The sequence below is a fragment of the Cavia porcellus genome, unplaced genomic scaffold (genome assembly GCF_034190915.1).
Source record: "Cavia porcellus strain 051 isolate PalLab524CR breed Dunkin Hartley unplaced genomic scaffold, mCavPor4.1 scaffold_15, whole genome shotgun sequence".
NCBI classification, from domain to species: domain Eukaryota; kingdom Metazoa; phylum Chordata; class Mammalia; order Rodentia; family Caviidae; genus Cavia; species Cavia porcellus.
Window position 1 is genome coordinate 70617559 of NW_026947498.1, and position 27734 is coordinate 70645292.

The window sequence follows — 27734 nt, forward strand, 5'->3', positions numbered from 1 at the left end:
CTTTTTGACTCCTTACTCTACACTTACTTACTGAAAGGAAATAATTACATGTTTCCAGGTTTTTTTTTTCCTTATTCCTCCTCTACCAACTAGAACGTCACCCAGCCATGGTTCTGAAATTTATGTATTCAAGATCTGTACTAGCTCAGGCTTCTCAGGGACAGTGCCAACCAGTCCTCCTAAGCCCCTGGTTAATTACCCTTTGATAGAACCTTGGCTTCTTGTATTCCCATGATTCTACTTGTAAGAAGTTCATGGACAGTGTGGCAAAAACCAACCAACCAAACAAACAAACAAATAACTAAGAAACACTAAACAGTGAAACTGCTTGCAGTGATGAGATCAGGCAAAAGAGAAGGTTGAGACTGTTGGAGGTCCTCTCAAGTTTTGGCAAACATTATAGTTAACTTACTTTACCCCAAGTGGACAGTGGTTGGGAGATGGGGACCCTGCCTCAGGCAGTTGTAATCAGGAACAGGGTGCCTGAAGCTGAACTTATGGTGCATCTGCACAAATCTGCCTGCTGTGCGGGTGGTGGGTACAGGCCGGGTGGTGCTGAGAAGCTTTCATCTTGTTTGATCCCTTCCTCTACGAAGCCACCTTATTTCTTCCTCTGGCTATCTTGGATTGGTTGATTCTCAGGCCTCCCTCTATGTGCATTGATTCTGGCCCCATAAGCTCGTAGTTGGGGAAGGCCTGGGCTGCTCTGCCTTTCTTGGAAGAGCTCCTTCTCTTGAGGCCTGAGTGTTAGACTTTTTTCCAGCATATGCTGACCCCTCTCAGTCTTTCATTAGATCCTTCTAAGTTCCCATCTGGGGATGTTGGTGGCTGTCTGACCCTCAGGGTGGGGCATTGGTGATTATGATGCAGAACTATCTTTCAATAAGTATCTAATGGCTCCTTGGGACACAATCACTACCCCATACTTCATTTCTGTCTGAACCTCCTGACAAACTTTGTTCTGCTTCCTATTCACAGTGTCCACTAAGAAATGAATTTTTAAATCAGAATAACAAATAATGAATATGTAGAAAGTTTAGAAGTACGGGGAAACAAAAGCAACCATCTAGAATACTGTCCCAAGGATAACAGTGATTATCATTTTGGTATGTTCTAGCCTCTGTGCATATGAGTGTGTGTGTGTGTGTGTATTTGTGTGTGCAGATATGCCACACTATTTAGAAGACATTTGTAACATAGTTTGTACATATGCATTTGCAATGATGAAGGCCTTGAGCACCCTTGTATCTGATAAGATTCGTGTATTCCTCCAGCAGGAATGACAGGGAGCACTTCAAGCAGGCAGGCAGGCAGGCAGGCAGGCAGGAGTGGCTCCTGGGATGTATAGGGAACTCTTACTGTTTTTCCCATGAGTCTGAAAACCTCCCTGTGGCCTGTCCCAGATGGATGCTCCTTCTCACCATGGTAGTCAGCTCATGTCAAATACTGTACCTCACAGAGGTCTGCGAAGAGAAGAGAACTGGAGATTGACTTTACAAAGAGCTTTTACCCAGCTTGTTTTATCCATGAGTACAGTTATTATCACCTTCTCATCACCTCATATGTGCAGAGAGTTTTACTTTTCAAACCCCTGCTCCATGTCCCATTTCATCCGTCCTTTCAGGAACCCTGCAGTGTGCTGCTATTACTTAGCTTTTCATTTTTGAGATAAAATACCTAACGGAGATAACTTAAAGAAGAAAAGGTTTATTTTGGCTCTCGACTTCAGAGGTTTCAGTACATGGTTGGCACCAGGGCAGCAACATCATGGCAGGAGGGCATGACAGAGGAAAGCTGCTCACTTCATGGCGCTTGGAAAGCAGACAAAGAACAAGAGAGCCAGAGTGAGAGAAGGACTGAGGACCAGATGTACCCTTTAAAGACATGGCCCTAGTAATCTGCTTCCTCCAGTCAGCCTCCATTTGAGCAGCGCAGTCTGCTATGGATGCATCGGTGAATTCGTCTATAGATGAGGTTAGTGCGCCCATGGTCTGATCACTGTCCAAAGCCCCACCTCTGAACACATGAGTCTTTTGGGGGACATTTTTGTTTCAAGCCATAATAGTGCTTACGTCTGTTCTCATTCGCCTTTTACAGATGTGACACCAGATATCAAAAGGCTTATTTAGAAATACATATATTACTTGAATCTAGACTGACACCTTGTCCTACACCCTGAACAGTTTTTCTAGGCACCACTGTGCTGCTTGTTCCTACAGCACTCAGTCAGAATTCATTTTCCTCTGTGCTAACTTTCCTGGCTGTTTTTTCTTAAGCTTTCTCTTCTTGCTCCTTGCAGGGGGCCGTGATAAGCGAGGTGGACCCATCTTGACCTTCCCTGCTCGCAGCAATCATGACAGAATAAGACAGGAAGACCTACGGAAACTTGTGACGTATTTGGCCAGCGTACCAAGGTAAGTTGAAGGGGAGTCTTGCAGGGGAGGGAGTTGGGCTGATGCCAGTCAGTTAGAAAGAGCCTCTGTCCCTGCCAAGCCTGTTTCTGCTCTTGGAGTGGACTCTAATTATTCCTGGAATCTCATCACCCATTGTTCCCACCATTCCCATTGTTCCTGCTAGGATTCATATAAACGGGCACAGGAGCTGGCAGTGGAAACTGTGGGCAGAGGTGAGGGTCCTCGGCAAGTGGGAGACAGTGTAGCCTGGGACACAGAGACAGGAAACTGCTGTTTACCTTTGGGAAATGTGGGCTCTGGTTGGTTCCACTCTGGCTTGCACAAGTAGTTTTTGGAATCTAGTTTGGAAACAGATTTGCAGCCCATGGACTTTGGGGTAAATATCTCTCTCTGTGTCACTTGGCTAGAAGTGGCCCTTAGTTCCATCTGGGTCCTACATTTTAAGGGGGGAAAATATTGTCCAGAAGGGGACTGAAAATTGGTTCTTGGTAGTAGCAAATGAGTCTTACTTTTGTATGTATTAAGTATGGTACAGTACAGATATGTAGTATGTGTGAGTGGTTCAAATTTCATTGAGTGGAGAGTTTACAGAGAAAAAAATCTAAAAGACTTCTTCAGGGTAAAGGGTGATCATGAAAGAAATATTAAGAAACACTGTCTAGGTGGTGGTAGCCGCAGAGGTGGACAGTGGAGACATGCCAAGGACATTCTTTGAAAAGGAATTTTTAAACTTTGAATGTATGAGGTGATGAACTTAAGACCCATAAATTTTTTTAAGAGGTCTTTGTAAAGAAGAGATATTCCTATCTGTCTCAGAAGCAAGGAGGTGGACTAAATAACCCATAATTGATCTAGGTAATTTGGCAATTTAATCATCTAGGGGGTAAGCAGTTTTTAAAAGCACCTTTTCCAAGTATACTACTAATAGGCATAATGCCAAGCACTTTCTATAGCAATTTAAAAGAGCTTTCATGGGGATCAGAATGGACTCTCACCTCTTTTAGGAATCCCAGGAAATGTGAAGGATATATTTTTCTTCTTTGCATGTTCATTACATACCTGCAACTGATACAAGATCATCTTTTCTTTAGAATAAGAGAGGAAAGAGTTGGAAGAACACTTTCTTCACTCTGGTTTGTGAAGCAAAGATTAGGACAAGACAAATCAGAAGCAGTTTTAAAAGCAGAGATTTCTGCTGGGATGAAGGGGAACAAAACCTAAAATAGACTGAGCGGAAGGTCATAAAAACAAAGAGGAAACAATACGGTATCACTGAAGGAGCATACTACATGCAGGCTCTCTGCTTCTCAGACAGCCGTTGTAGGCACTGCATCCCAAGCTGCTGAGAGCAGAGGCTGGCAGCTGGGAAGCAGGATCGCTGTTGCTACCTTAGTGGGAATAGTTGTCCTGCAGTGCCTGCTGCCTCCCTACCAAGGGACTTGCATTCATTGGGAATGTGAATAGTGGTTGGCTGAAGAGTCTACCAGTTAGTCATGCTTACTGGTCACTGCCTAATTCTGATGGCCACCTGTTCACACCAGTGTGTGATGAATCATGAAAACAAAGTCTGGGACAAAATTGTTGTAGTGATAGTGGGGTTTATGAGGAAAAGTGGAGAACTTAGTGGATCAAGTGGAGTTTGCCACTCTTCTGCTCATTCATTGGTTTGGGAGAGAAGGAAAACTACAAAAATGTACGGTTAGAGTAGGTGATTTGTTGAAAGAAATGATTTATTCTAGGTCATGCTAAAAGGGCAGGCTTCTGTTTGGTAATGGAGTATTTTCCAGTATAGTCAGTCTATAGGTGTCATTTCATATTCACTTATTCATGGATTTATTTAGTGTGTATTAATAAATAGAGCCTTTATATGGCAGGTAGGTTGAGCATTGATAGTATGCAGGAAGAGATATTTGAGGAAGTTACGGAAAATGTGGATATTTCCCTACATAGTGCCAAAGCAGGTGACACTGAAGAGCAGCACAGGATGTAAGTGCATTGGAAGCGTATGAGGTGAGTCAACCCACAGAAGACAAACTAGTAAGAGCAAGGGAGTGATGAAAGAGGACTTCAAACTATGGAACTAGCCTGTGTGTTGGTCATTTGAGGCACCGTTTTGGAACAGATGATTAATGTGACTGTGACTAATGAATAAGAAGTAGTTTTACTATCTATTGGGCAAGGTATGCCTCTTCTGGACCACTGCCTTGAGCTCTGCAGTATTCACCTTGCCAGCACCATCGACCAGTTAGAGTGCTGTCTGAGGAGAGCCATGCAAAGGAAGTCACAAGCCATGTCTCTACAGTTGACAGAATGAGGGATGTTTGCTGGAAGGTGTGCAGATGGGAAAGAAGTGATCTCCCTCTCCCCCTCTCTCCAGCTCTCTGTTACTCACTCTCGCTTTCTTTTTGGAACCAGGAATTGAACTCAAGATCTTTTGCTTACCAGGAAGACACCATGTTACTGAGCTATATCCCCAGCCCAGAGAACAAAGAATGGGCATAGTCTGTGTGCATCTATGGGTAGGAAGTAGAGATGAGGACTCAGAAGTGAAGAAAGAACCAGCCACATGGCACCGGTTCACAGTGGCATCCGTGTCTCCAGTCCTGTCCCTGAATACCAGATGATCCTCCATTAGGGGTGCTGTGCAAAGAATTCTTCTACTGGATTTCAGATGGTGTTAAGCAATTTCTGCCTTTTTACTGCCTCAAAGGTTCTAGGTTGCTGTGATATCCCGAGCGTAAACAGGTACCTAGACCTAGCCCACAGCATGGATTGTTCGGAGATGACTCTATTCTTGAAGTAAGAATTTCTGAGTACTACATCCAGTAAAGAAATCCAGAGTTGTTTTTCCTGCATTGAATTCCCCCTTTTCATTGTCACTGTTATCCTGTTTGTCACAATCATCTTTCTGCTGCTCCTAAGGGCACCAGTTGATGTATCTGCCACTTAACTCTGCTCTTAGCAGTGCTGCTGAGATGCTGAGTGTTCTGTAAGGAGTACAGGTGTCATACTAGTGATGAAAGATGACAAGAAATTAGGAGAGGTTATTCTGTAATGCCAATCAAACCAAGGTGCCTTTATTTGCCACTTATTATTTGATAACATTTGTTCTGGCTCTACTGATTCTGACAAAAGATAAATTGGGCTTATCGCCAGAACTATCTTTGTGCTGCATCACCAAAAAATAAGAATAAGCAGAGACAGCCAGAAAGACAGTTAAAAGAAAAGAAAGCAAAAACTGCAAGGGTTTCCTCCCACTATTTTCAGCATGAGAGAGCCTGAGCCATCGAAACTGTCATCATCAACTGTTAGGGCCTTTGAGATGTGCCTTTGGTGCCTGTCCTTTGTTCTGAGGCCAGCAATTAAAGGAGGATGCAAGAGGGGCAGCAAGGTGACAGAAAGGCTAAAAAATAGAACCAATGAGAACAGTGAAGTCACACTGTTACCTTTACATTTGTCTAAAATTATACCTTTACAAATCTACTTTAAACTGGGCCTGGTGGCACACACCTGTAATCACAGGACCCGGGAGGCTAAGGCAAGAGGATTGCTGCGAGTTCAAGACAAGCCTGCACTACATAGTGAGTTCAAGGATAGCCTGAATTACATAGTGAGATCCTATCTCAAAGGCAAAATCCACTTTAAATTTCTTTTCCTGTCCTATGCGTGAGGGTTTATGGTTTATATTACAGTTTCCACATTTTACACACATTTCTTAGCAATACCAATTAAGTGTCCTTATTGTAAACTGTATATAACACCGGCACTGAGGAGCAAATAGTGTTCTGCTATCCTGGTAAGGAACATAAAATCACAATAATAACTGTCTTGTTACCACTATACTTAGAATGACATGAAGCTTTGCAGAAAACGATAGACAGGCATCTTAATATAAACTGAAGTTGCTGACCTTCAGTTTCCAGCTCTACCACTTCGTAGTCAGGAAACACATGGCCACTCAGATAGGGTGGTTTAAGAATAACTGAGGGATGGTTTATAAAGATGTGGGCAGATACAGGAAAACTAGCAAAACTGAAACAGCAGAGAGTTGACACAAACCTTTCTCGGCCTAAAGGGGCAGGGTAAGGATCAGACCCTTTGAGTATAGAGAGAGGGGATTGCTATGTTAGAGGGACCAGCCAGGAGCTGGGGGTTCTGGGCTGATGTACTGGCCTGTGGGAACTTGACAGTGAGACAGGAGAGTCAATATCCTGACCTCACTTTCCTCCCATTTTCTGATATTCTGTCGTTGTTCGCCATTGGCTTAGTGTACCTGGAAGCCAGATGACAGGGAAGTCCACCAGTGTGACTCATGTGGGTCACTGTCCCATGGTCCCAGGTACTTGAGAGGAGAAGATGAAGAATAAATTCAGAAATGCAAATGGAAAACGTGTGGCACAGGGTGAGATCCTGGCATTGTTATTCAGCGTTTCAGAGTCCAGTATTCTAGTTTTTAGTTTAGGAAAAGAATGTCATCATATAAGGATGCTATGAAAACATCCTCTAGCAATATCTCTGTTGTACCCAGATGCACAGTAATTGTTACTGTATCCCCTAAAGAACCATAATAATAGGGGGCTGGGGATTTAGCTCAGCAGCATAAGCACCTGCCTTGCAAGCAGAGAGTCGTGAGTTCGATCCCCAGTACCGATAAAAAAATAATAATAGTAATACTAACAAATATATGTGTGTGTATATATATATATATTTAGAGAGAGAGAGGCAGAGACAAAGACACACACAGAAAAATATTTGCTACATAGCAAGCAATAAGTGTATGTGAAAATTATACAGCATAATAGGATGGGTACTTTTTGATCTGCCCCCACAACACAAGGAGCAGAATATTTCCCACCCTTTATGCAACCTGAGGCTTCTTCCCCCCACCAAACCACTCCTCCTGAAATTAAAAAAAAAACTATCTAGAATTTTACATTTAACTTTCTCTTGTTTTTGATATAATTAACCATACGTTTTTATAAACAATGTATTGTTCGATTTTGCTGTTTTTGAAAAAATGATGTACTGTATTTAGTTTTCTATGACTAGCTTTTTTGAGCTAGTGTGATAGACAACAATATGGGTGAATCTTCAAACTTAATTCTGAGTGAAAAAGAAGCTTAACTTCTGACTCTGAGGGCTCCATAACCAAATTATTAATAGAAGATTAATGTGACACTAAAATGTCTCTTGAGAAATTTCCCTTAGTTAACTCAAATGAGGGAAATTGATCATGATTACTTTTGCCAGTACCTGAATGGATGTAACTGATATTGATATTAAAAAACAAGTTAAATTCTTTTCCACTTATTAATTGCTATTAAGTAAGATAAAGGATGCCAAGTCCTCACATAGTGCCAGGCCACACTGTAGATTCAACCAAGGTTACTTTGCTTCTTCTCTGGTGATCTTGGTGAGTGTGGCACTTGTGTGAATTTCTGCCCTAAAACTGTGCTGAGATGAAGGCTTGACCCCAGTACTGTGATCTTGCAGCATGTGACACATGTGCTCTTATTGTTGACTGGGATGAGGAGGCTTCAAAATGCCGTCTCTGAGCAGACTAGAAGCATTAAGAGAGTTTTGCCAAAAGTACAGGGTAGTAGCAGTCTAGACAGAGGACAGGGCTCAAGAAAAGAACGTAGGACAGGGGATCACAGAATTTTCAAGTTAAGTTCCAGAAACCCAGAATGGTGGTGTCTTGAAGTACTTGGGGGGAGTGGCAGAGGAATGTGCACAAAGTTATGTAAGAATTTTGGGGGCCAGTAAGTTTTACTCATGGTAGTAAAGAATAGCTTCTTCAGTAGAATGACAATAAAGACACACTTTAGAAGATTCTCTCTGACAGCTTTGTGGAAGCGAAGGCTAGGAAATGAAGACACAGTTGCAGTAATGCAGGTTAAAGATAATAATAATGACTAGCACTTATTAATAAGTTACTAGATCAGGTGCAGGCACATTTTGGAAGAATTTTACAGTGTTGATTCTCACAGCACTTCAAGATGGTGTTGTTGTTCCTGTTTTACTTATGGGGAAACTGAGAATCAGGGAAGTTAAATAGTGTGCTCGTGGGCATAGAGTCAGGATAATGTGGAGTAATGTGGAGTTACACGGATGACGTAGCACAAGAGCCTGAGCTTTTATCTGCTGAAGAAGGGAGGAAGCCAGAGGAGTAGAGAGGAAGCAGTGACACAGAGCAAGGCATCAATTTGTAGAGAGTGAGAACTGGGGGGCTGAGGCTGGACTGAACAGAAAGGAGAAGGAAGACAGTGGTAAGAAGGTGGGGAAGACAGACGTGACATTGGTGGGTGGGACTACCTGTGCGTCACACCTGCTTTCCCAAAGGTTCTCTTTGGTACCGAAATATGGAGATTGCGTCAGGTGGGAAATCAGGTGGCCATTGCCTGGGCTGCTTCTGGGCAAGGCAGCCATGTGATAGGGAAATTGTGGATACTGGACACAATAGCATGAAGGTGGATGTTTTAGAATTTCAGTTTTAGACAAGCAAACTCTGCTCATTTAATGCTTACCTGTAGATGACAAATTGCACCAAGAGATACAGGGGAAAACAAAAGCAGTTAATATCATGGGAATTACATGAAGAAATAAAGGGAAGACCACCCCTAGCAGAGACCCTATGGAAATAAATGGAAAACCTGGTAAGTGGACTGGGCTCTATTGGTTATCCTGTTCATGTTTCTTGGGTCTGAGATGTTTTTTTCATGAAGCTACATATCTGTTTGTGCCTTTATGTCAGAAGCATAATTCTGGAATTGCAGTTTAGCTAATATACAGTTTGAGGTTGGTTTGTATCCATGGCTGTTCCACTGCTGAAGGATTTGGCAAGTGTGTCTGGTCCTGTGTTTGCGGGGCTAGGAGGACTCATGGAAACACAGTGAAAAGAAAAAAGTCGTTGACAGGGCCAGGGATGATGCTTCAAGTACAGACAGACAAGTGTTTGTGATACCCCGGAGAACATGAGCAGTCAAAGGCAGAGAACATTTAGTCATGAAGTGACTAGCAGGAGCAGCCCTGGTTATTCCAGGAACCAGTAAATGCCTTTGGGAGATAAATCAAGGCTCTGGCACCGGATGAAAGGATTCTGGTGAGAGGTGGTATTATTTCTCTTCCACATGTCTTCCATATCGTCCTGCTAGAAAGGACTTCAAGCGTTGTGTGACCTGGTGGAGTGGAACTGTGGCCTAGCAGAGAAGGAAGGAGCAGCCTAGGGAGTATTGCAGGAGCTCCCAGTCCAATAAAAGCAGACTCCAGAACCCTTGTCCAGTACCTACTGTACAGGAACGGCCGATGACAAGTGGCAGTTTCTGCTTTGCCTTGATTGAAAATAAAGACCATGTTTTGCTGTTCATTCTTCAGTGTCCCTATCACTGTTGTATCAAAGTTAGGGTTAGAGTTATGTTTAAGTGTAGGGTGAGAGCTAGCAGTTACTGTAGTAAAGCTGTAGAGTTAGTAACGTTTAGTTGGCTTGTGATAAATACTATGTGAATAAATGTATATGCCTAATAGTCTTGGCTTATCTTTTGAAATATTTAGAAAAATATTTACGTATTTCAGAAAATACGTACAGAAAGATACAAATTATTTTTTGAAAAACATTTATAACTGCCAACTAGAGATAATAAGAATTGATATATTAACATTTGCCTGTTGTCTTTTTAAGAATTTTTTAAAAACATAATTGAGAGCCAGGTATGGTGGCACATACCTATAATCCCAGCACTCAAGAGGATCACTGTGAGTTGGAGGCCAGCCTGAACTGCATAGTGAAACCCTGTCTCAAAAAGATAAGAAACAAAAAACCCACAATTGAATTATATCATTTATGCAATTTTGTTTCTTGCTTCTTTCCAAAATATTTTCATAACATTAAAAATTTATATCTTAAGATGCATGTTATTTTAATTAACTTTATCATCAGACATATAAATCATTTCTAAAATTTCACTGATATAAACAGTCCTTAATAAACTCCTTAGTGTATAAACCTTTGTCTACATTTTGAAGTGATTTGTTTGAGATAGACTTGTGACATTTATGGACAGTATTTTTGAGGCTGGTGAAACAAATTACCAAATTACTTTGCAAGTTGTCCAGTTTATATTCCTAGAATAACTTCCTTTGAACTTCTAATTCTTTACACTTCTTCAAATTTAAGTTTATTAGCTTATCATTGCCCAGGAATAATTTTGACAACCTTGGATTATCAAGAAAACCTAATTTAGGGCCATAGATTATGTTCTTAAACTTAATCTTGCTGTATAAAGACTAGAAGAATTGGTCACAGGATCTGCCCTTGGGGTTTCCCAGGCTCAGATTCTTTTACTTCTCAACTATTAGGGCCCTTAAGGGGGATCACACATGAATGTTCAGAGCGGATATGGCATTTTAAAAGGGCTTGACTGTTTTTCTTTTTGTGAATCCTTAGCTTTCCCTCTGGATGTATTTTAGCTCCGTGGTTGGTTGTGCGTTCAGTCCTTGGCTTGGCTCAAAGTAATTGTCAACTTTGTCCAGCTGAACTGGAATTCTTACCTGCCTTCCTACAGGAAGGTTAGACCTCCTTGGAGTTTGTCTCTGGGTAGCAACGTCAAATGAGCTGCTCAAGCTTAGGGGTGGCCATTTAATTTCTCTCTTAGGCTTTCAGAGACTACAACTCATCAAGAGCAGGCAGATTAGGAAGTTGAAGTGTCTGGTGTCACTTCGATTAGGTAAACCTCATTGTGTCAAGTGAAATAAGATCCAATGCAGTCAGGCTTTTCTAGAGTTCATGGTGGGTGATCAGGATGACTTAAACTTAACTGGGAATCATTTGGCTGGAACGTTGGAAATAACGGAGGAATGTAGGTGGTGAGATTACCTCAGGGTCTATCTCTGAGAGAAGAGAGTTGCTTTTCACTTGGTGGGCTTCAGATTTGGGGTGGGATTTCCCTCCTCCAATATATAATTATTTTCAGCATGGTTCATTTCTCTCCTCACCGGTCATTGGATGGGCCTTATTATGCACCCTTCACCAGTGTTTGGAGTTCTGTGTTTTCAGGCATATATTGGATACATCACATTGACTTCGTGTTATGACAGTTTTGTAGAGACACTGTGTGGATTATAGGTACTTCTGGCAGTTTAGGTCTGCTGCCACCATGTGGTGAAGTAACTCTGTTTAGCTGCCTAAAATGATGGATGAGTTGTGTTCTCCAAATGATAGACTGTCCTCTTCTCATTAAATTTTGTCTTTTCTGGTCTTTACTTTTAAAATATTACTGAAATACTGAAAATGAAATAATAACCACTAGTAATTATTATTGCTTAACTACAAATATGTTACAGGCTTTCTGAAAGAACTGTATTAAGTGTTAAATAAAATAATATTTGTAAAAATGGGTAGTCTAGGCATGTAGTGATTGCCAGTTGAAACTGGGGATTTTGTAACAATATATACTATGTTGGGAGGAAGTGCCTAAGTATTGTGGTATGTACAGTGGTTTCTCAGTTCAGGAACAATTTTGCTTGCAAACAGTTTAGTTCACAAACAGAAATGTCTGGCAGAATTTTGTTTTTGTTTGCAAACTCTGTATCAGGTGATGAACATGACAGTAGCCATCTTTCCCACCCAAACATAACATAACTGTCTTTTCTTTTTCTTTTTTGTTTTTTTATTGGTATCAGGGATCAAACTCACAACCAGGCACTTGCAAAGCAGGCGCTTACGCTGCTGAGCTAAATCCCCAGCCCCACATGAGTGTCTTTTCCAGAGTTGTAGAAGAAATTAAGTTCATGAGCCGAGGTACCACTGTCTATGAAAATTCTTAGCTTTCTTTAATAAAAAAAATCAAGTCATTTTAGAAATTAAAGCAAAAATGACCCAGAACCCCCATCCTGTTGATTTGTCTTTAATCTTAGGGAGATCTGAAGTCACAGAGCCTTAAGTATAACTAACCCTTGGAGCGTCCACCGCTCTCACGGTGTTCATCAGACACAGGCACTAAAGGTGAAAGTCTTAATTTGTCTTCTCAAATCTTTCTTTTCAAACTTTTTTTATGGTTTGTTTGTTTTATTTTTGGGGTTTTTTATGTTTTTGTTTTTCTCTGAACATGGAAGATGGGAACATAAGAAAAGCATCACTAAAGGGCTTTCTTTTGCTGAGAGCTGAGTGGTGAATGCTCACCAGCAGATCTGTCCTGTACCAGTGTGCCACTGTCCTTTACTGAGGAAGGTGCCTCCCTCTCATCTTCTCTCCTTATCTCTTCTTTTCTGGCTCCGGGAGGCCAATGCCAGGGAATCTTTCAGATGTGAATTCACCACTGTGGTCCTTTTGGGATGTTCTCTTTCCTCTGTTAGGGCCTCTGTCTGCTGGGATGAAGCATGCAGGCCGCTGGAGGGAGCAGGAATGAATGTCTCACAGGAAGCGTGTCTTGTTTCTAAACTGAGCCAGTATGACAGCAGCTCTCCCAGAACCCAGACAAAGCACTGTCAGCCATGATGACTCAGTGAGGACAAATATGTTTCCGGATAATTTACTGACGTAATCTGAGAGTGTGTCCTGATAGCCTGGTCCTTCTTTGCTTTGTGATCCTGCTCTCCTCCCCTCCCTCACTTGTCCTAGGTCACTTGAGGACCAGCCTTGGTTTTGAGAGCTGCTCAAACACTATAATATGGTGCGTTTTTCTCCCTCTCATCTCTGACTGTTCTGACCCCAGCTGGAGTCTGTTCTTAGCCCCAGCCGTTCACTTGCAGGTTTTGGCCTGGTGCCTGAGGCAAGGTCTGAACCTGGTGCTACCATACCTCCCACCCTGGCTTCCTGCTCAGGAAGAAAGAGACTGTCCTTGATCTCCATACTGTGGGCTATTTTGCTCTTCAGGAAATTCAGGCTTTCAGCCCTCTGACTAAAGAGAAATTCCCTGTTGTGGACTTGAAGGAGAGCAAGGCCATTCCTCACCTCACTCAGCTCTGATTGTGACAGAATGCTTCATTAGGGTGACAGCAAATTGGCCCAGGTTTAAATCTGTAGGCACATAAGACAGTAGTTTTGTTCTCACATACACCAGCCCAAAGAGGGTCGGCAAATTATCTTTTGTGGCTTTCTCAGACACTCCAGATCTTGCAGATTAATGAGGGGGGAGTCATTTCTTAGCCCTCAGGAGAGCTTATAGTCTGGTTGAATTTCTAGGATCCCCAGAAAAGATAAAAGCTAAATATTTCCCATGCAGTAGTCAAATAAACATACTAGTTCAAGGGACTTAATCAGAGATATTTTATTGAAGGTAAAATCTGATGTGGATGGCAAAGGAAGTATAGGAGATGGATTAGAATCCTGGAACTTAAACAGAAAGGGTTATAGATGTCCCCAGGCCAGAGGGGTTATAGATGTCACAGAGTCCTATCCAGAGGGTTTTAGTGGTACAGAGCCAGGTAGCTAGTGGTGCTTCTGGAGCCATAGCAGCAGTTCTGGGCTCTTGTAACTCTAATGTGCCCGGAGCTGATGAGCCGGCCTGGGCTCCGGAGCAGCATACACTAGAGTCAGGGCTTCGCCAGTGTCAAGAGCTGATGGATTCTTCCAAGTACACAAGAGCTTTCAGATCCACTGAACTAGCAGTTTGTGGGAGCAGCTTATTTTATACTGAATTTGAGCAAAACCCCAGAGCCCTTTGCTACCACTGGTGAGTGAAAGTTGTCCAGATTTGTGTATACAGCCAGGAAAGATTGCCAGGCACACACACCTAGTAGTATATAGCAAGTAGCTACATTTATTGAAGATCATGGGGTGGTAGTAGGGCATGGGAGAAGGGCAAAGAGAAAAAGAGAGCAAAGAGAAATAGGGACTTGAAGAGAAAAGGAGAAAGGGACTGAAGTGTGAAGGGGGGAAAGGGAGTCAGTAACTCAGGCCTTGGCATTTATAGGGTCAGACACCCCTGATTCAAAGTGCCTGCCACTGTCTCTCGCTGAGGTCAACAATTTGACCTCCTATGCTTAAGCCTGGATAATCATTAGGATGGTGTTTGGCTTAGGGTTGAGTGGAGAAAAGGGAGGTGGTTCACACAACTTCCCTGTTGTAGGATTATACAGAAGCACAGATAATCATTAGGTGGTGTGGCCTTTACAGCTGAACAGAAGGAAGGGAGTGACCCAGCTCCTTTGTTTCTAACTGTACTACTTGGATGCTGACCATTCCTATTCCATTTCAAGCTCTAAGCATGCACACCCCTCCTCAGGTCCTTTTCCCCTCGGCTCATTCTTCACGACCTGTCTGTGTTCCCAGGTTCCCACTAGTGCCTAAGCCATTGGAGGGCTTTTCCTCCATGTCATCCATAGGGCCCCTATCGGTTCTCTTTGCCATTGCATCCTAGGCTGGGTGTCAGAGGAAGAGTAGAGCCACTTGACCTGCACAGGTTTGTAAAGCATAGCTGGAGGGGGACTTGGGTGGTAGTCACTGTAGGGGGGGATGTTTGTGTATGTGGCAGTGTGTCCTGCAGGCAAAGAGCATGAGGCTTTCAAAAAAATATGGACTACTTACAAGAAAGAGGAGAGAAAGAGCGGAGGCCTACAAGGGCCTCCTCCACTGCTGCTTCATGGGGGAAATGGTTTCTTGAGGAAGATTCCACCTGCCTACCAGGAAATTAGAGCCCAGCTGTAGAAGGGAGATCCAGTGAGAAGGAGGGAGAGGCAGGGCATAAGGATGGGCTGAGCCCAGAAAGTTCCTCTCTGGACCCTGATGGGTCCTTCTCCTCGTGTAGGGGTCCTTCTCCTCGTGTTAGAAAAGCATCTGCGTCTTCTCTTTGGGGTGTTACTCAGAGATAGGTGAGCAGTTGAATTGTTTTCACTCATTCTGCCTAGGAGGAAAAGAGTGGATGGAGCAGCTGGTGAAGGGAGGCCCTGGGTGTTCTGAGGAGGGCTGTGTGAAGAAGCTGTGGGTTAGGGTTTCCAGTTCCTTCCTCCTGCTGCTTTGCTTCGTATTAGAGTAGCCCAGAAGAGAGAGACGAACAGCCCTGAGAGGGAGGCTGGGAAATGGGTCTGGGGGCTGCTGGCCTGGTGCTGTCATCCTGCCCCTCTGCCATCTCCTCCCACTGGCTAGCTGCCCACGATTTTAGGGGCCAGGTTCTAGTCTTCCTAGAGTTTCCAGAGGTGTCTTCTCTTATCTGTGGGTAGCTCTTTCCTATGCCATGCCCCACGACAGCTGGCTGAGCTAATGGATCTCTTCTTTTGGTGAATGGAGATTGTTTTAGTGAATGTGAAGCTGACTGGCAAAACTTGTGAGGGCTTGACATTTCCTCTTCATATTGTCCCATGCCGTTGCTGGATCTCTCTAGGAGTTCCCTTCCTCTTGGCATGCTCTTCTGATTATCTGTAGGATGGCAAATCTGTCCTTACAAACTTCATTTATTAAAATTTTTTTGTTGTTGCTTAAAGGCAGTATTGGAGATGGTACATAGATGCACATTTCCCATTGTGTGATTTTAGGCTTCTGAACATCACCTTATGATCACACTTGGGAAATCTGTGTGTAAGAATGGGGCCTGGGTCATTGCTATTTATTACTTTATTACACTCCACTTGGGGAGAAAAAAAGAAATGATCACATCTTTGCTTCTCACATTTTGTTTAATAGCCTTATGTGGGATGAAGTTAACAGACTTTTTAAAAAGATAGAAAAGGTAGAAAATACCAGTCTTCCTCATTTGGCCTTCACATAGGGCAAGAGTTGGATTTGCTTTGGCAAACTCCAGGATCAGAACTGGCAAGGGCTAGTTAGTTCCTAGAGCTAGAAACAAATGTCCTCAAAATCTTCTCTTTAACTGTACTTAACAATGGCTGTGTGTTAGAAACACCAGGGGGGAATTTTAAGAACACTGAGTCCAACCTCAGACCAGTTATTCAGAATCTTCCCTACTTTGCAGAGAAAGAATTGGCTCTGGATTTAGGCTAAAACATTGTATTCTGCTGCCATATGTCCTCCCCCCCACCCCCGACCCTGGTATGACAAGTCAAAGATGCAAAGGCAAAAGATGGGTGACTAAAATAGAAAAGACACCAAGTCTTTAGAATAAGAATGACCTGGGAGAAAGTACAGAGAGTATCTTCCAGTAAAACAAAACAAAAGTCAAAACCAAAACTCTGGGTGAATTAAGATAATTTTAAGAAGGACTAAATAGCAGCTGAATGATAGTATATCACAGCAGAAAGATAGCTGATAATGGGTAGTCACCTTGACCCACTGGAGAAAGGTACTTGGCAAGCAAAAAGAGCCCTGGCACCTCTCCCCTGCTGTGTGGACATCAGTCATGCAAGGGACTTCCCCCAGCAAACATTCATTCACAACCCAAAGCTCCCTGGAGAGTCCTTCATTTCTGCAGGAGGCACTACCTTCTCTAGTATTGTTTTTACTCCTCATTATACTAATTAGAAAACTGAAGCAGGTGTTAATGTATCCTTAACACATCTCTGCAGCACCTGCTGACTTCTGGTTGTTTTAAGAAAGTGGGTGTGGTCTGCTTTAGGGCAATTAATGGGAACTGCTAAGGCTGTTAGAATAGCAATGCGGAGCAGAAAGCAGAATAAGGCAGGTCTGGAGACCTATAGCCAGAGACTCTGTGCCCTTGAGAATAAATAGCTCAGAATTCCAACACAGAAGGGTCAGGGGAATAATTTTTTCCTGAGAACTCCAGGGACCTTTCTTGCTTCAATTCTGACCTGAGAATTTAACTACTGAAAAGGGAACATGAGTATGGCACAGTGCTGGAGTAAAGCATGGATAACTTCTTCACAGTCTCTGTTGGTGACGGACAATCTCCAGGTATTAACAGAGAGCTTACCCACAAGCTCCTGGGTTTAATTTTTAAAACATACGCACACACACACACACACACACACACTCCAGGAGCTATGAGTCTAGCTTCCACATATATCATACCTGCAATGGTTCATCCTGCCTGGAGCTGTGGGGCCACAGTGATGTGGCATAGCCAGCGCTGTCCTCATTAAATTGGAAGTCCTTAACTCCATTTTTTTTTTTGCTCTCTGACGTCCACTCCTTGGTGATCAGTCTAACCTTTTCCAGATTTGAATTTGTTACCATCCCTGGACAATTTAGTGATAAGATCTGATTTTAAGGTTAATTCTGCTCTATCCTGATCAGACATTGGACCTTCCAGGGATCCCACACTAGGATTCTGACACACCGTTCTGCTTACCTGATGCTCCGGTTTTCTGAGTTGGGGCTTTGGTACTCACAGAATATGCTGCGCATCCAAGCCAAATTATTGAATGCCTACTTCTTTAAAGGAGAGTTATTCTTTTCAGTTTCAGAGTGCTCATGGTTTAGTAAGAAGGCCTGGGGCAAGGCAGTGGACACCTGGCCCAAGTGTCCAAGACATCTATCAAATAGGGTGACCATTAAGTGGGTCAGTTCTGCCCCTGGAATGTGCTATGTTTAGCTCCAACATGGCACTTGTAAGCATAAATGAGAAGGTTCCTCCAAGCTGAAGTATTTTGTGCTTCCAAGAAACAGAATGGCTTTCATGCACAAATGCAAACAGAACTGTATTCAGATTCTGATTTTAGCTGTTTTACCAGTTTAACCTGAATTTAAGCAGGTTATCCAGCCTTTTCTGATCCTCGTTTCTCTTGACTGTTAGATGGGATAATAATGGGTTCTACCTTTGAGTTTCATGTGGGGGATAAATGAGACCTTGCTGTATAAAATGCTTACAATATAGAAAGCCTCAGGTGCTCCATAAAAGTAAACTTTTATAATTAACATGTGAGTATGTCCATTTTTACCCAAACCAGCTGCTCTAAGTTTTAGTGGTTTGGCTGTCTGATGTTTTCAGCCTGAGGTCTCCAGATCCTTGAGAGTTAGTGCTCTGAACCAGGTGGTTGCTCATCTCCTGCCCCTTACTGAACCTCACTCTTTCTGCCTCATTCCTGGTGGAGGAGCAGCCCACACATGGACTCTCTCAGACGTTTGCACAGGTACCTGACTGTCTTCCAGTGACTCTTAGTTTCCTAAAGTTTAGCCTCTGCTTTGATGTCATCTCCTTCAATGATGTGTCCAGATCTCATGACAAATCATGACTTACTATAACTTGCATTTGTTCTCTTTAGCAAGCTACTGTCCTGTGTCCATCTCTTCCTGTAGACTGTAACTTTCATGTTTCTGTCTTGCCTGCATTTGTATCCCCAGTGCGTAGTACTGGGCCAGCCACAAAGTCAGTGCTCAGTAAAAATGTTGGATGAATGAATCAATGAGTTAATGGATAATATGTGACACTGTATTATTTATGAAGCATTTTCATAACTAGGTTGTCTTTTTGAGGCTATAAAATCTGTGTAAGGATACAGACATCGATGAACCAGAGCCTGGCTATAGTTACCCACATATTGTAGCTGCCGTACCAGGAAAGCACAAGACTGTGGCAATGAATAAGAAACACCCTTGTCCCGGGGGCCTGTGTGGGTGGGAGGGAATGTATCAGTAAAAGAAAACTTCCGGACAAAAACTTGTTGTACTTTTAAATGTGAGGGACTTCTTGGACCCCTCTGAGTCCCATGTCAAAACATTGAAGCCCAGAAAGACATGGTTCTAGCCTGTGCTCTTTCTTGCCTCCTCTGTCATTCCCCAGCTCTGTCCTGCTTAGGAGGAGGGATGCAGGTGGATACTTAACTTGCATGTTCCTTTTCTAGCCAGATCCTTGCAAATAGCAGCCTGCTGCCAGCCATGAACCTAGGTGTACACATTCTGATGGTATTACTTGCCCTAAGAGATGGGCCCTGGAATGAGGTAGCGATGAATCCAAGAAATAGGCTAAGTGCTCTGTAGGCAAAGAGTTTTAGGATTTTAAGTCCTAGGAAGCTGACCTGCAAGGAGGAGGGTGTGTTTGTGGGTGTGTGTGTGTGCGTGCATCTGTCTGTCTGTCTGTCTGTCTGTCTCTATGTATGTAGTGTGCAAGTCTCCTTGGCTCCTGTGGGCTTATGTGCACAAGGAGAGGCAGAACCCAGAAGGGGGTTTTCTAGTGCACTCAGAGCATCACTCTCAACCCTGTCTTCCGGTTTATATACATGCTTGAACCAAAATGAAATACTTGGGCTTTATCAATACTCCAAATTATTCTGCTTCTCGATTTTGTGATTTTGACCTAGTTTCCTTTATCCTTTTGAGCTCTCTAAAGCCCCTCATTGCTGACCCTCAACTTCTGTCGCCAAACATGTCACCATCCACATATAGTGTCAGTGTGGTGAGTACAATATGACATAGGCTCTGAGCTGGCCATCGGAGTCCACAGCTTCAAATGTTGCTTTTTCTTAGTGGACTTACTAGTCCTATGACCTTTGGCAAATGTTAGGCTTTAATTTCATCTTCTTTAACACTGAAATAATTTATTTTCTAAGGTAACTCTGAGGATAAAATGAAATAACGAAATAATGTTTATCAAGAGCTGCTCACCGTCCGGCAAAGAATAAATGTGTAGCAAAAAGTTCCTTCCCCTCCCCCAGCTATGCCCCTTTCTTGACACCAGATACGCAAAGCACCGTGGGAGATTAGGCTCTCTTCTCAGAGAGGTACCAATTAGATTAGTCCTCGGCATCAGCCCTTGGGCTTCTTTCTCCCTCTCCCGAGTTGGAGCTTCCTGAAGAATATTAGTACCTGATTCCTACTTTCAGTTGTCAGAAATTGTTACTTAATAGTGTGTAACCTGCTACTGACCTGCATGATGGGGTAGTCAACTTCCAGGCTTGGTAACAACACTCAAGTCTTTATTGTTAGGGACACAGATTTCTTGTGTCAACATAATTATGATAACAGGGATGGAGCCTGAGGAGCAAGAAAGTGAGTAAGACCATTATTATCTCTAAAGAATGCAAGACCCACAGTTATTTTACGTGCCTGATATTGTGGGAATGCACAAGTTTGAGTTAAGCCAACCTACACTCCATTCAATGAGACTAGCCATTGAACAATACTAGAAAAATGCATAAACTGATTTACAGAAGCAGTATTTTTTTTGTGACAGGTTCTTTCTATGTAGCCCAGGCTGACCTTGCACTTGTGGCAATCCTCCGGCCTTAGCCTCCCAAGTGCTGAAATTTCAGACATGTGTCATCACACCTGGCCAAGAGCAATATTTATGAATCAATAGCTAGTAGCTGATATACCAAAAATGACAAATTTAAATGAAATACAATTATTTTTATAGAAATGGACAGAGTTTAAAAGTTCGGTGACCAGTGCTGGCAAGGTTTCTTAGTCACTTTTTGCATTGCTGAGACATGTCTTAAAGGAAGTTTGTTTTGGCTCACATTTACAGTCTGTGGGTGGCTGGCTTCCAGGCATGGCAGAAGGTCTGGTGGAGGACAGCTGCTCAAATTATGGCTGTGAGGAAGCAGAGAGAGAGGATAAGATGCAACCCTTCGAAGTCATCCCATCCAAGTGACCCACCTCTGACTAGTGCCCACCTCCTCATAGCACACTCGGCTGCCGTACTCATTAGTGTGTGAATCCACTGATGAATGCCGCAACACTGATCCAGTAACTATCCAAAAGCCCAACATCTGAAATCCTGAGACCTTTGGGGATCATCCTTGTTCTCAGCCATGACATGGTGATACACCAAAGGGACTACTTTTATATATTTATATATATATCAATTGCTATATTTTTGGTAAAGCAGTAATGATAGTGATTAATGGTATCCAGCCATGTCAACCTGTCGCCTTCTTTTTTTTTTTTTTTGAGTAAAGAGAAATTATTGTGAGTCGTATGCATGATGCATAATTTAATGTGTATAAGGAACATAACTTTGAGAAAATTAGGCTAGAGGTTGGACACAGCTAGAAGAGATGGGCTGTATATCGTTGAATTTGACAGCTTCAGACTAGTTTCAGGTATGACAACACATTGTATGTCACAGTGAAAAGTAGCAGCCCATACAATCAGAATACTGTCTGCATGAAGATTGAGAGTAGTCCAGAGTGTTATAAACTCCCACTATTGGTATTCTTTATAGATTTTTGAATATTTTCATTTTCCTGTAGTCATTAGGTATACCTTTATAATGAAAAAGAAATTATGTAATTTAAGCAAAGGTCACATTATTTTCAGATGGCAGAGAACATTATTTATGGGAGAACTTGGCCACTTTTGGATTCATTAAACATCAGAGAAGAAAAGACAACTCCTTTCCTTTTGGATGCAGGATTGGGAAAGAAACAAAAGATTCAGCCTTCCTCCTCTGGGAGACCTAAGAAGCTACCATATGTTTGGAACAGTTGCATAGACATGAAAATTTGATAATGCAAACCTGAAAACATGTTTTTGTCTCGTTCTGTAGTCCCAGTCCTCCGAATGTGGCCTTGCCTCTAGTGGCAGTGAGTGGCAGTGGGCACATCTGAGACTCCGTGTGAAGCACAGTGGTTTAAGAAAGTGCTATGCCATGTAGGAATAGGGAATTAGGTGAAAGACACCAAGGAAATTCTGCATCAGTGTTTACACAAAAAATGAGAATTAACCAGACTACTGGAAGTCATAAATGGGTAGGTTAAAAAAACTAAAAATAAGAGGAAAAACTGTAGCTACTACAATAAGGACTTTCATTCAAACTGAGACATTGTAACTATTTTGAACTTCATTGTCTTCTATTTTATTTTCAGCAGTTATAGTCAAGGCTTAAGTGTTTAAGTAAACTTTGCTACTTAGTAAGTTATATAACAACATGTTGAATCACTTAGCTTATTTATTCATTCATTTCCAAAATGGTCACTTCGGCTGACCTTGATTTCAAGAGTTACTCCTTTCACCCCCTCAAATCCTGAACTGTGCATTTTCATGCCTTTTAAAATGGAAGAATATGAGAAGAGGGCTTTGTGTCAGTCCCATCCTTGCTGCTGCTCAGTGTTCAGCATGACTCAGTGACCTGATTTTTAAAAGCTAATGTATATTTGGAACTATAAGAAATTCACCTTAAATACAGTGATGGCAAGTACATGATGTTAGTGCTCTGTGTGCCATCTTTGCTGTCATCTCTAACCAGGTGGCTGAAGGGCCTAGAGCCCTTTATTGAAAAGGTTAACCTGGCCAAGTTCAGATTCAGGAGTAACGTGAACCTCGTCTGTCACAGGTGTGGATGCAGGAGAAACCGGCAGTCTTGCCAAGGAATTTCCACCTTAGCTTTAAGGGGCAGCAGAGTCTCTGTGTTTAGACATTTAAATTTGAGTGGGAAAAATGAGATTCATCTGAGAAAGGAGAGAAGGAGACAAAAAGTATAAGAGAAATCAAATACAGTGGCAGACACCCAAACGGTAAACTTCTCAAGTACTATTGACTTTAAGGAAGGCTGAGTTATTTGCTAAGTGCTGTAAGAAGGCAGAATGCCAGGACTGTTGGTCAGATTGCGCTGGCCTAGAAAGGTTTTCTGAGGCTGTACCTACTGGTATTGAGTCAGACCAGAAGGCAGCAGGAGACCTGGAATAAACCTGCAAAGATGGTTCAGGTTGAAGGGAATTCAGGCTTCTTTTTGCTTTTTGACAGTGTACTCTAAAGTCTCAGGGCCCAAGATTGACCATGTCTGACCTCTGACCTCCCCACAGTGAGGACGTATGCAAACGTGGCTTCACCGTCATCATCGACATGCGGGGCTCCAAGTGGGACCTCATCAAGCCCCTCCTCAAAACGCTGCAAGAAGCCTTTCCAGCCGAGATCCATGTCGCCCTCATTATCAAGCCAGACAACTTCTGGCAGAAACAGAAGACCAATTTTGGCAGCTCCAAATTCATCTTTGAGGTGAGCCAGACCTTTCTTCCACCTCCTTTCCCCTCCACACATTTCTTACTTCCTCTTTTCTTTTCTTTTTTGGTACCGGGGATCAAACTCAAGACTTCGTGTTTGCCAAGCAGGCACTTACGCTGCTGAGCTAAACACGGGCCCTCACTTCTCCTTTTGCACCTGCCCTACCATATGCAATGTGTCAAAGGCTGAGATTTCAGGATTCCTTGGCCACCTGGGCCTTTTTCCTCCAGTTAGAATCCAGGGAGGAATAAGAAGCTCAAAAGTTCCAAATGTACAGCCTCATTAAGTAGTCTTATATACCACTGGTGGGAGTGTTCACTGGGATAACTATCTGAGAGCAGCTTGCAATTTGTGTTGAAAGCCTTAAAGAGTTTTTACTCATTGATTTAGTAATTCTTCTAGGAAAATATTCTTAACATAAAAACAGAAAATAAAAAGATAAAATCTAATTAAAATTATGAGAAAATATTATACAAAATCTTCACATAATTTTTACAAGCATATATATGTACACAAACACATGTCTAATAAATTATACATGTATATGTAGGTTCTGCACTATCCATTGGTTTTGCAGTATTAATACACAGATGCTATGAAGTCATTGAGGTCACATTTAGAAAATATCACAGAATGTTCTTTTTTTTAAAGGCAAATTATAGAATAGTATGGGTGGTATAATGTAGAATTTGTTTTTTAAGTGTGTATATGGAGACAGACACATGAAAACATTTACAGTGGGTCATTCAGAATAGTTGGGAAAATAGGTGATTTTTATTTTGTCCATGTTTCCCTGTTTCAAGGATGATACATGAGGTTTACAGCCACGAAAAACATGTTATTTTAAACTAAACTTTCCTTAAGAATTTTTGGAAATATGAATTGCTTAAGAATTTTTAATGACACAATACCAAAGATTTAAGCATTTTTGTTCCAGCCAAATTTGAGCTGTTCCCTTTCTCAGAATTCTGGTCCTCATCTGTAAGGAGATGAAGTGCATGCATGCACAAATCTGCATGTGCATGTGTGATGTGTGCCTGTACGTGTGTTAGTGCCTGTGTGGTATAAGGGCAGAGCTGCTTTGAATTGTGCCCCAGAGTTGGCCCCAATTGGCTGCAATTTGAGCATGGAGACCTGACCATTCGACTAAGGAAGCTCTCATGCTCTGTAAATAACCCATGAAATTTGTCTTGTTATAAAAACAGCTACCTATCATAGTTTCCCAGCACCCTATGGAATGCTAGGGACCTTGTAGAAAAATTATTTTAATATTTTTGGTTTGCATACAGAAATGGTGACAAGTCTATAAATTTATAAGCTAGAAAGACTGAAAATACTATTTCCATTAAGTCTTGAAACATTGCTTCCCTGTATTATCTCCTCTGCACATCCCATCTCCCTGCACCTTCTTCACCTAAATGGAGCAAGTTTGTCTCCTGCCCCAGAGTAGGCTAGACAGCTGGGGGCTTCGCTCTCAGGAGAATACTTATACAGCTCTCTCTTAACCCTAATGCAGACTGAGGCAACAAGGGACAGGAGAACGGGGGTACAGGCTTATTCAATAGCAGTTACCTATGAATAACTGGTGAGTATACTCATGGGGAACTTCTAGAAGTATAAACTGAGTGAAATTTCAAGGGGAAAGTGCTCTAGAATAAGGCTCCTCAAAGTTTAATGAACACATATCTCCTGAAGATCTTGAAAATGCAGATTGTGACTCAATAGATTTGGGGTATCTGCCAGTATTCTGCATTTCTGACAAGCATGCAGGTCTGCTGATGATCCTGGCCCAATGGTCATACCTTCTTCAGTAGTCAGGATCCAGTAGGTTTGTATCTCTGACTGTACATTAAATCACCTGAGAAACTTTTAAAACTATCTGTCCCCAAGTTCTTGCCTCAAAAACCACAATTTCTGGGGTAGATTGTTTGTTTCTTCAGATTTATATTTAAGGGGTTCTGATGAACAGTCAGGTTTGAGTACTGTCTTACAGAGCAGCTGCTTCTTGTCTTTGGAGGGGGAGAGAAGGGAAAAGAAGAAAAGATTCTTGGAGAGTATCAAGATAGAGACAAACTGCTTTACAGGTTCAAGTAAGGATATAGCTTTTAGGTCCTCGTGGTGCATGCTGACCTGGGTGGAGCACTGCTATGTGCCAGGCCTCCCAATGTCTTTTGCACAAATCAACACGTTTAATCCCAGAAAGCTGTATAATAAAGGTAGTACAGGTTGAATATCCCTTACCTGAAATGCCAGGGCCCAGATGTTTCAGACTTCAGAGCTGTGTCTTTCTCTTTTTTTTTAAATTTGGGGATATTTGCATAGACATATGGATGAACATCTCTAATCTGAAATCCAAAGTGTTTCAAAATCCATTTCAGATTTCCTGTTTTTGGATCAGGGCAATCAGCCTATTTCATCTCTGCTATACAGAGGAAGAGACTAAGGCTCTGAGATCTCAAAGGACTGGAATAGATAGGAGAAATCAGTCTTAGAAGAAGCAAAAGGTGTTTATGATGAGCTGAATGATTGCTTACACAGTTATTTGGTGAAGTTATTCTGCTTCTTGGAGATAGATATTTTCCACTCTGCTCTCTAAGAGCTGGTGAAACCTTGTAGAGAGTAACTAAGGGCCCACCCCAATTTTGCTCAGTGTATCATAGAAGAGTGTCTGTGATGGGGCCCAGACTGACTTCCTGTGAAATCCTTGTAGTTCAGATATGACCCACACTGCTTACTGCAGCCATGATAGTACCTTGACCCATGGGTCTGAGTCTACAGCTATAGCAAAGAGCCCTCCATGCCACGTGCTGGGTCATAGTTTTTTCCAGCCTCTGTTTGTTGCATCTTAACCCTATTATGAGGAGGAGAGAAGCTAAAGGGAACAGAGACACATGGCAGTCTTTCCTTAGATGTGAAGGGTGAGGCAGTCGGGGGTCAGGGGCTCATCTCTAGCTCCTGACCAGTGGATCCTTTGGTCTCCCACTCACTCTTTTAGTAGGCAGGCTCTTGTCTTTATTATGTAGACTTACCTTGCCTTTTCTCCTTGCATTTTCGTCCACCTACCTATTTCCACCGTGATCTCATCTCCCTTCATTTCCCCATGCCACTGAGTCTCCCACTCTGTATCTGCCCTTCCCAGACGAGCATGGTGTCCGTGGAAGGCCTTACGAAGCTGGTGGATCCCTCTCAGCTGACGGAGGAGTTTGATGGCTCTCTGGACTATAACCACGAGGAGTGGATTGAACTGCGGCTGTCCCTGGAGGAGTTTTTCAACAGTGCAGTGCACCTGCTCTCACGCCTTGAGGACCTGCAGGAGATGCTGGCCCGGAAGGAGTTCCCTGTGGACGTGGAGGGCTCTCGGCGGCTTATTGATGAACACACGCAGCTCAAGAAAAAGGTGCTGAAGGCCCCTGTGGAGGAGCTGGACCGGGAGGGGCAGCGGCTGCTGCAGTGCATCCGCTGCAGTGATGGCTTCTCAGGGCGCAACTGCATCCCGGGCAGTGCAGACTTCCAGAGCCTGGTGCCTAAGATCACCAGCCTCCTGGACAAGCTACACTCTACCCGGCAACACCTGCATCAGATGTGGCACGTGCGCAAGCTCAAGCTGGACCAGTGCTTCCAACTGCGGCTCTTCGAGCAGGATGCTGAGAAGGTAGGAGTGGAGCCAGCTATGCCTGAGCTCCTGGGAGTTCGGGTCAAAGCTTTTTAGAGAAGCTGGTGGGAGTTCCTAATCCAGTTCTCTGCTTAACTACAGTAGTTGTTTAGTCGAAAACATTTTTTTTAAAGTGACTATTAGTTTTGCCTGGTGTGAGTTTATTTCAGTCTTAAATTTGGCCAGTGCTCAGTGAGTGTGCTTGAAGTTTACCCTTTTATAGTATTTATTATGTGCCAGGAACTGCTGTAAGCATCATGTATGAATTAACTCATTTTAATCCTTTCAAAAGTCCTAAGAAGTAGTTAGGCTCTCTTCCTGTTTTAAAGGTGAAGAAACTGAGGGGTTAACTGAGAGGTTGACCAGGCTAGGAGCTGCCGCCTGGCTGCAGAGCCTGTGCTTTCACCCACGTTACACACTGTCCCTCTATGTGAGGCTCAAGTCTCCTAAACAGAAAAAAAAGGGTTGCATGCTACAAAGAGGCCATCTAGTTTCTCTTTGCTAAGGATACAAAAATATTTTCTCCAGAGTCTCCTCAAACAAAACAGAAGAAAAAAAAAAAGAGTTTAATATTACTGTTGTTCAAGAAGATGAAAATGGGCTCCTTCCTCCTAATTTTCTGGGTGTGAGTTATATTTGTATACATAATCCTGTTCTTGAATATGCCATTGTATCTCTTAGTAACCCACAGATTTTACACATTCTATCTGATATAGTGTTTTTGTCTTTCAAGAGTTCAAAGTAAGAATATCTCTAGGTAAAGTATGATAAAAATCAAGATATAAACTTATTTATAGAATTGCAATCCTAATTTATGTATAACAAGAAGAAAACTTACCAAAATATTGATAGTTTTTATTTCTGGGGTCTGGACTTACGG

General features: G+C 42.6%; 1 protein-coding gene across 4 annotated transcripts in view; it reads left to right on the forward strand.

Annotated features, from left to right (window-relative positions):
- Kalrn (kalirin RhoGEF kinase) overlaps nucleotides 1–27734 on the forward strand; it is a 581802-nt gene that overhangs the window by 126756 nt on the left and 427312 nt on the right. For all 4 annotated transcript variants that reach the window (XM_063225109.1, XM_023562599.2, XM_063225110.1 and 1 more), the window contains exons 3-5: nucleotides 2300–2414; nucleotides 23004–23196; nucleotides 26342–26854. In XM_063225109.1, the coding sequence (XP_063081179.1) occupies nucleotides 2300–2414; nucleotides 23004–23196; nucleotides 26342–26854 (821 nt within the window). The remainder of the gene's footprint in view (nucleotides 1–2299; nucleotides 2415–23003; nucleotides 23197–26341; nucleotides 26855–27734) is intronic.